The sequence below is a fragment of the Tympanuchus pallidicinctus genome, unplaced genomic scaffold (assembly GCF_026119805.1).
Source record: "Tympanuchus pallidicinctus isolate F22 unplaced genomic scaffold, pur_lepc_1.0 scaffold3, whole genome shotgun sequence".
Classification (NCBI taxonomy): domain Eukaryota; kingdom Metazoa; phylum Chordata; class Aves; order Galliformes; family Phasianidae; genus Tympanuchus; species Tympanuchus pallidicinctus.
The window spans coordinates 98,430,971-98,439,986 of record NW_026294747.1 but is presented as its reverse complement, the minus strand read 5'-3'; the positions used below and the strand labels follow the sequence as shown (position 1 = coordinate 98,439,986).

Genomic DNA, 9,016 nt, shown 5'->3' with positions numbered 1-9,016 from the left:
CCTAGTCCAGCTCCCCTGCCTGAACAGGGACACCACAGCTAGATCAGGGTGCCCGGGGCAGGATCCAGCCTGCCCTTCAAAGTCCCCAGGAATGGTTCATCCACCACGTCACTGGGCAACCCATTCCAGTGCCTCACCACCCTCACCGAAAAAGATGTTTTCCTTACATCTAACCTAAGTCTCCCCTCTTTGAGCTTAAAGCCACTTCCCCTTGTTCTATTACCACAGACCCTGTCCCCTTCTTTCCTGAAGCTTCTGATGGGTTGACCTTACAGATAGAATCGTTATGGTTGGAAAAGATCCCTAAGAACATCTAGTCCAACAGCCCACCTAGCAAAAGACCACGCAGTGCACTTTGTTTTCAGTGAGGAAACCTACTATCTGCAATAAAAGGCAGTACCTCTCCCATCAAATTTTAACTCCTATTATTAGATATCAAATGTACAACACTGCCAAATCACACAGAAGTAAAATGCTAGCCACTGAGATTTTAAAGCTGGTTTTCTTGTAAGCCTTATGGAGGAAGGTCCTAGTTATCTCTGTACTTCCCATTAAGAAATATGTTTTTCTTTCCCACTGACTCAGCTGCTGTAGTTCTTAATTTCTCATGAATTTCTCATTTCTACCCAGTGCAATAGAAATGCTTTTACATTAATGCACGTAGAATAGTTGTATTTTCCACTCAAGAACACAGCCATCTTCTGTAAACCACTGGCACAAACCCAAGTCTAAAACACTTCTGAATTTCAAGTTTTGATTATAATTCTTCTGCTGTTTACTTGTATGATGGTAAATGATACGATCTAAAATACATGGTAAATGTACGATGATGATGACACACCAACAACTCTTTAATTAATGAAATTTGATGGCCAAAAGTTAACAGCAAATATCCTTGCTCTCTAGCACCTCACATGTCTATGTGAGTGCCTCAGATCTTTTAGAGATACCGTTTGTCTGGAACACATTATTTACAATGACAAATAATTTTATTTTGCAAGTTCTCTGATATTTTTTTTTTTCCTCAATTGTTCTCAATATCTCTGTGTTAAGAATTTTGCTAATGATTTCATTGGTTCCCAGATGTACTTTCAAAAAAAGCTTCTTCCTATCTTATGAACACAAAGAAATGTCTACAGCCAAAAATCTTCCAAATACTGCTTTATGATAAACTACTGCTACGTTATCTTCTTTGTCAATATTAGAACATACAAAAACATGGATCATAGTTGGCAAGTCAGTATTTAAGACTAATGCACCTGGAACAATCAGATAACCTTTTGCAAGCTTTTACCTTTCATTAGGCCTGAAATAGAAGCAGCAACCTTCAGAAGTAATTCTCAGCCTTACTGATGCCTCCAACTTTAACTAGATATTCAGATTGCTTGAAGAACAGTTGGTAGCTGCAGAAGAGATGAGAAATAAGATGAGAAATAGCATACAAAGTAAGATGGCTATCCTTCTTAAGAACAAAGCAGATTAAGTTATGATTTGTGAAACAAAGAAAGCCAAAGATAAAACAAATTCCCACCTAGTACTTTTAAAAATCCAGCAGAATTACAAATTTAATTCCCAGACTTGTCCTTGGGAGACATTCTGCACATCTTCCCTTGACAATTAGGGCTGAAGATGCTGAGAGGACGTATTTTGCCAAAAGAATTCCCTAACCAACAACTGTATGTTTTTGTCTTTCATTCTTGGGTTTACTGTAACACGTAATGGCTGTTTTCTAACACACAATTTACACAATAGTTTAAGGTATAATGGATAAAATGTATTACTCTCTCTAAGCCCATCTCTGTCTTTGTACCTCTATCCACAATTGTTGTTTGGGCTATGATGTTAGACCAGCCCATCACAGTTATCATGAAACATTTATGCAAACACAGCCATGTTCTTTGAACTTAGATATGTACATCAAATATCATTCAAGAAAGATTTTTTCTTACTTCTCAAGCATTTTCACAGATGGAAAATCACTCATGAGATTTTAATTTTGGCTGTTCCTTGTCACATTTACTCAGTTGACATTTGTATCATTTTTCTGCCTTTGATTTTTTTCCAGCAATGGAAAAGAGCATATGGAACTTTAATGACACATTTTGTCTGTGTAGATAAAATGCATAGTTGGTAGCCCTTCTTCATTCTCAGAACTGGACGATATTAGTAAGCAGGAGACAGCTTGACCTTTGTTATGCAGGCCAGATGCAATTTGCAGACAAATATAGGCATTTAAATAATATCTTGGCTTCCCTTGTATTGAAATCCTGTGACTCTGACAGATAATCAAGAACAAAACCAGGAGATTGAGAACAGAATTAGCTGGCTGCTGATAAATCTTCCTAGCTGCAGGGTGTGCACATAAGGAAGCACACCCCATTTATTCACAGGGAAAAACAAAGAAGATTTTCAACAGTGAGATTTCTCTACTACCAAATATATAGTGCAACAAAGTTTTTGAAGACTGGAAGAGCCCAAATCCCCTTAGTGCAAGAATAAGGGATTTACCAGCAGTCTTTTTTACTAGCAGAAAACTTTAAATAATCACAAAATAATCACAGTCTTGCTCTTTACATAATTCCTGGAAGAGATTCCTTAGGTAATTTGTATTTGAAAGTCATTTGCAAAGGCATTTGTCTTGGAAGTCATAACCTTCCATCATACTTCTGCATAACTCAAAGATATTTAAATATGAGTCAAATTAAAAACTTGATTTGTTAAACTAACAACTCACAAATGAGGCTGGCAAAACGTGAATGAGTGAGAAAATCCTTTGTTTCTACTGCTAGGGTCTTGACATTTCTTCTATGGATTTAATCTTCATGTCATTTGATAGCATTTTGAGGCCTACATTTTCAGTATTACAAACTAACGAACTAGCCTCAGTCCTCAGAGAAGCAAGAATTATTACCTTTAGTACATATTTTATGATATTCTCTGTAGGTTAAACACTGAGCATTAAAGGTCTGTTGTGTAGAATTATCAATCAAATCTGCTAGATTTGAGAAACCTGTTAAGATAATGTGCTTCATACATACAACTTCTTCAGCAAGCTGTAAGTCTATGTTGTTAATAGGTTTCAAAACCAAACTCACAATTAAAATAGGCTACTGGAATATGTAAACTGACACAACCATCACAATTCTCAATAGCACATATCTGCCTCTGAAAAACAGACAAAATAAGCAAACCGCTGCTCCCTGTTTACAAAACATTCAAAGCTGGGTCAATTATTTATTGCTCTTTAAAGCTTTTTGGTATTTTTCTTTTTCACCAGGTCACTTTGTATACATATAATATCAATCTTACTTTTGATTTGTAGCATTCGTTATCAAAAGTACACAGGTGACATTTAAAAAGTTAAATTTACAAAACTGGCACACAGTCTGAGTGAAGTTTATTAAAGGTTTAGTTATAACATCTATACAACGTCTAGAAAAATACCATGTTAATTTTAAAAGAAGCAGTATGAAATTTTATTATACAGTACAAAGTCAGTGTTAGATGTCACTAAATATGGTATCATATTATAAATATTCATTTTAATCTAAGTTTAAATACATTTCTTCAATTACAACAGAAGTGTTCCAGAAGATCTAATCCTTGTTCCAAGCTTCCATCAAGAAGAGCATAATCCTCAAGACGTTTTATTCTACAGAATTCATTTTAGCACAATTTTTACTGCAAAGTTCTTGATCGCCAAGATATAAAGCTAAAATATGTATTTCCAGCATAGCAGGAGGTAACCACAAAGGCAAAGAACTGTGGAGAGAAGAGTAAAAATATATGTCAGAAAAATATTTGAGAGTGTTCTCATTCATTTGAAAAATTAATGATGGTATTTGGATAAAAGCAGCAGAATTGCTAAAATGGTGGTCTCTGGCCTTCTTGTACTTGGGTTGCCATCGCAGTCAACCTTGTTTAAATAAACTTTGTGTAGGAATATGGGCCTAGAAGCAGCTAAAATATAGACTATTTCAACACTTATCTCCACATCATATTGCCTCAGAAGGGATCCTACAGACTGGATGCCCACCAACCCTATACTTGCAGCTTTTAACTTCAGTTGTTCGTAAAGACCAAGCGACACCGTGAGCTCAAACTAATGCCCCCACATTGCAGCTGCTGCTGCATTCCAGGAGCTGCCTGAAGGCCACCTGTGCCTCAGTGTGGCACACTGCGCATCCAGAGAGGTCATTTAGAGCAAACCTAAATTCAAAATTCAGGCCCAGGCATATTCTCAAATGATAGTAATTCCAGTAGTCCTCTATTAATGAATTTATTTCTCAGTGCAGAGAGTGGCAGCAACATCATTAAGATATCACTCCGTTATCAGAAAGTGACTGCAGAAGAAGTCTTCTATAGCAGGCTAGATTTATTTTATATTTAAAGATTTTTAGGAACTACAGAATATCAGTGGTGTTTGAATTCCTTACTGCATATGCAGCCAGAAGCAAAAGAACAGCTGTGAACTATTTCAGTTATACTGATAAAGTCCAATTCAATGCCAGTGGTTAAGTTCCTGCTAATCACTGCATGTTGTTCAAAATAGCTTATGATAAGACCAGAATGTTTTGTGCTGGTGACTGAACCAAATAAAGCTGACATTGCAAACAGGGCAAACACTACTTTTCTTGGAGTTTGGCAGTGGTAGGGACAAGAGGGAACAAAAACAAGTTACAGTAAGGGAAATTTCAATTAGATATTAGCAAAGAAAAAAAAATCACTGTGAGAGAAATCAAATATGGCAATGTGGCCTTGAGGCATTTTGGAAAATCCATCCTCAGAAATGCTCGAAACTCAAACAGACAAGGCCCTGAGCAACCTGGTGCAAGCTAACCCTGTGCTGGGGGAGCAGAGGTTGGACCAGATGATCTCCAGAGGTCCCTTCCAGCCTAAATATATTTTATGATTCTAGTAACACTTCTCGCTTCTCTCACTGGCCCAGGTAGGCACTGCAGTTCTGAGGGCAAGGCACTACTAGGCATATACACAAGGCAGTAAACTGAGCCTTCCAAAGATTTTGGGTGAGCCTTATCTCATGTAAATTCAATCCGTGGCACAAAAACTTGTAGATGATGATATAAAACCTGGTAACAATAGAAAATTCTAACATTCTCCTTACCAAAAGAATGTTATTTCTTAGAAACTAAAACCTCCATCCAAAATCTTCCCAGTAGAGAAAAGATATCGGAGATGGATGATTTGCTAAATTCTCACAAACATATGTCCATGAAACACTTAATGTGTACAGAGAGCACTATTAAACTACATTTAATAGTTTATTTAGACAGTGCATTAGATGAACATTATTAGGAGGTATTAGAAGAGATTCCAAATATCCCATGGGCATTGGTGCATTTTGCATAAAGCATGAGTCAGCATGGAAGATTATTGAGCAGCAAGCGAGCTCCTGTCAACACCACTGGCTGAGAAGCAGATCAATAATTACAAACTGCCAAGAGGTGAAGATCCTGAACACCACTGAAGTGACAGGGACATAGTTACATCATTCCCAAGATAAAAACAGAGCAGGTGTTCAGGTCTCTGTGTTCATCACTGTGTAAAATAAGCTTCAGGCAGAAGACAGAATTTGTGAATAGTCCAGAAAGGACAACTGCAGATGCATTAACCATCAGCAAAGTAGCTGTAATTCAGAGTTACTCCAATACAATTGAATTTGACTGCCATTCCAAAATGTGCGAAGTTCTTCTGCGACTCCTTTAACTTAGCTAGAGAATACCTTCACCTAATCTGGTCCTTATAAAATTAAAAAAAAAATGGTTTTTTTTACCCACTTTGAATGCTTTGGACTTCCAAATCTAAGTAGAAAGTCAGTAATGTCAAAAACAGTTGGAAGTTACGTGATTTTTCAAGTGTTGCCCAAGATTATCAAAAGGTGAGCTTGGAAGTCACTGTAGAAATGGTGGCACCATTTCAAGGCCTTCCCACAGTGCTCTGTGCATGGCTCAGCCAACAGAAATTAAATGCACTTTAATCACATCAGTGCAAAGTCAGCTGGGTTAGCTTAAGCTGCTTTGGAAATTGTGTGAGTGCACTGAAGCAACTTTGTATTCACCCAATTTGTTCACTCTGAGGTAGATGCCACAACTTCTGCTAGAAAGCTAGTAATGAATGGAGGCAGGGAGGGGGAAACAGTCTGATCTTAAAACCATTACAGCCTTTGCAGCTGTGACTGTCATCTCCTGGTTGAATTCCTAGTTGCCTTCAAAACCTACAAACTAAATTACAGTTATCAATAGATTTTGTGTGAGTCCCTACTGCAATCTGCAGCTTTTTGAAATCCAGAATGTGTGCATTTCAACCCTCACATCCAGACAGGCGCTGTTTGGTATCACTTTGTTAGGCATACAACTGTGACTGAAACAAAAAATGAACTCACTGAAGAAGCTGCCCAACTGTTGTAATTGTGACTGTCCAGTTCTTTGGTGACTGAAGATGCATCTACAATGGCGGCAATGAGGTACAAAATGAAGGCACTCCCATTAAAACACAGACCCTGTTGAAAAAGAAAATCAAATTAGCAATTCATATGCAAAAACATTTGTTACCATTTTCTGTTCCAACATTACAAAAATCTCCTCTGAAACACAATGTGCACATCCAATGTACACACAAAATGTGATTCTCGATGATTTTACCCTCTTTTAACTTCCTCTCTGTAAGATTAGAATTTAATTGCTTATTTTTAATGTTCATGAACGTTAGAGCACATTTTGGACCAATTGCTCGTTCCATCAAACTAAATAGTGAGAAGTTTAATTTACAGCCAGGTACTCTGATTTTCCAAAATTGAAAACAGGTACACAGATTGCTTATTGCAAGCTAAATATTAGGCAGAAAGAATATGAGACTACATGAAAGACAAACAAACAAAACCCAACCCCCCATTCTGCAATATTTATGGAACTTCCCCAACTTTGTCTTCACTTTTGAAGGAAATAAAGTGGGTACAATTTTTTTGGTGAGTATTCTTTCACCATTCAGTAATTTTCCCTTCTGCCTGTTTCTGAGAGAAGAAAAAGCAAACAAACCACAACTTAAAATGAAGGAGGAGAACACTCTGAAAGGACTACCTGGGTCATTGAAAGACCCATCTGTGGCAGACACTGCATTTTTAATTCCTGGGAAAAGAGTGAATGTCTCAGGGAATCTATGCCCATTACTGTGAATGAAGCAAAGCAGATGACCTTCATCTTACATAAAACTACAGAGAATAATCAAGGACAGTTTATTCTGGTTTTGCATGTCAGAGACAACAGGAGGGCGAACATCTGAGAAAAGGCAAACAAAAAGGTATGCGTTTATTTTTCTTTAAGTAAGTAACTTGAATGCTTTGACATTCATTACTCATTGCTTGCTCACGGCTAGAGGAAATTCATTCGTGTTTTAAAAAAAAAATCCCCCAAAACTCCCCCTGCTGCTTGTCTAGGGCATATGAATTTGGCCATAAAATACACTTGCAGTTCAGATGTCAGTGGAATACCCATGACACTCTTTGTACCTAGTTACAATCACAGGAATTAGTAACTGAATTTAGACAAAGCCCTGGTGTTGTACATGGTCCCCTCCGTTCAGCTTCTGGCTCTATGTTTGCACCTCACAGCATCACACACGTATCATAAGCCTTAACTCTGTTGTCCCAGTTGTCTCTAAATGATGCACACTGGTGCAGCTCCAACTTATTCATTTCCATGGTGTGACCCAGTAGATGCTGGGGATGTACCTCAATTGTTCATGACTGAATTCACCAATCATGAACTCTGCCATGATCTAAAAAAAAGGAGAGAAATTCAGAAGGCACCCGTGTCTGTCTCAGCAACTCCCTCAGTGCACCAAAACACAGGTCAGCACATTGGAGTGATTGGTGTGGGAGCTCCTCACCTCCTTCTCCTTTGCTTCAGAAAGACCTCAATTCAGACTCAGTGGAGCCTGGCTCACTGCCCCACATTCTAATGACAGACAGGGTTCAAACCTTCCTGAGGGGAAGCCATTCCCCAGAAACTTGCTTTCTCAGCTACGAGTCCTTCCAGAGAGCAGCATGCTGTGCTGTCATCTGTTATCCACTCAGTTTATGAGAGGTCTGACCAAATTCATGCAAGCTGAAGAGAATTCACATTCTCCTGTGTTTTTAAGTCCTTGCAGCTTCAGGACATTTGGAAAAGACCCACCTACCTACATTTCTGCAGAGAACACAGCGCAGTGCCTCAGCACTCGGCTGAAGCCCAGCACAGGGACTTGAGGTTTTATTCACACACTTGTGAGTGGCTTTTATCTCGCCTGTAGCAGCTCATCTAATAAAATATAGTATCTCCTTGTACAAATCACCTCTTCTATCTAGGTATTACAGTAATAAAATATCAAACTGTCAATTTTAGGATAGGGTGCCAAAAAAGTGGAAAGCACAACTTCTGCAATGCACTGATTTTCCAACTTCAAACTTGACTGCCTAGAATATTTGTTGTTGTTATTTTTAAGTTTCCCTTTCCAAAAAGACTCAATTACCTTGGAAAGCTACAAATCCCTGCAATATCTTGTCATGTAGAAAAAAAAGCACATAATTTTTTAGAAGTGCTGCTTTGGGAAATAACACTGCTAGGGAAGATGGAATGCAATGCAAGCTGATTGGACCGTTTACTGCCAATATATTACTCAAACCAAATGGTTCATGCTAAATTACCATCTGCTTCTTAAATTCAAATCTACCCAATTTTAAAAGCTTCCATTGATTGTTTTAGCAAAGAACTGGCCCTATTAAGGAGAGTCACTTCTGAAGCACATCCTTTGGGTTAATTTGCAGTAAAGTAACTGCATCTTAAGCAATTTGGTAACGTGCTTAACCTGCAAAAACTCGGTTTGTGGCAGGGAAGTCCAGATGTAACTTTGGATACTGCATACAATAGGCATAGCTTTAGCTAACTATTGCCTAAGGAGGAAGAACAATAATTAGCAAAGACTGATACTTTGGGGAATGGGGAGAAGGTGGCTGTAAACT

The 9,016-nt window shown here is 38.1% G+C and overlaps 1 protein-coding gene across 1 annotated transcript in view; it reads right to left on the bottom strand.

Moving 5' to 3' along the window:
• Window positions 1–2,996: 2,996 nt before the first annotated feature.
• Window positions 2,997–9,016, bottom strand: part of CMTM8 (CKLF like MARVEL transmembrane domain containing 8) — a 36,444-nt gene continuing 30,424 nt past the window's right edge. The window contains exons 3-4 of the mRNA XM_052695942.1: window positions 6,404–6,520; window positions 2,997–3,762 (exon numbers count right to left, since the gene is read on the bottom strand). Of these exons, the coding sequence (XP_052551902.1) occupies window positions 3,679–3,762; window positions 6,404–6,520 (201 nt within the window). The 3' untranslated portion in view covers window positions 2,997–3,678. The remainder of the gene's footprint in view (window positions 3,763–6,403; window positions 6,521–9,016) is intronic.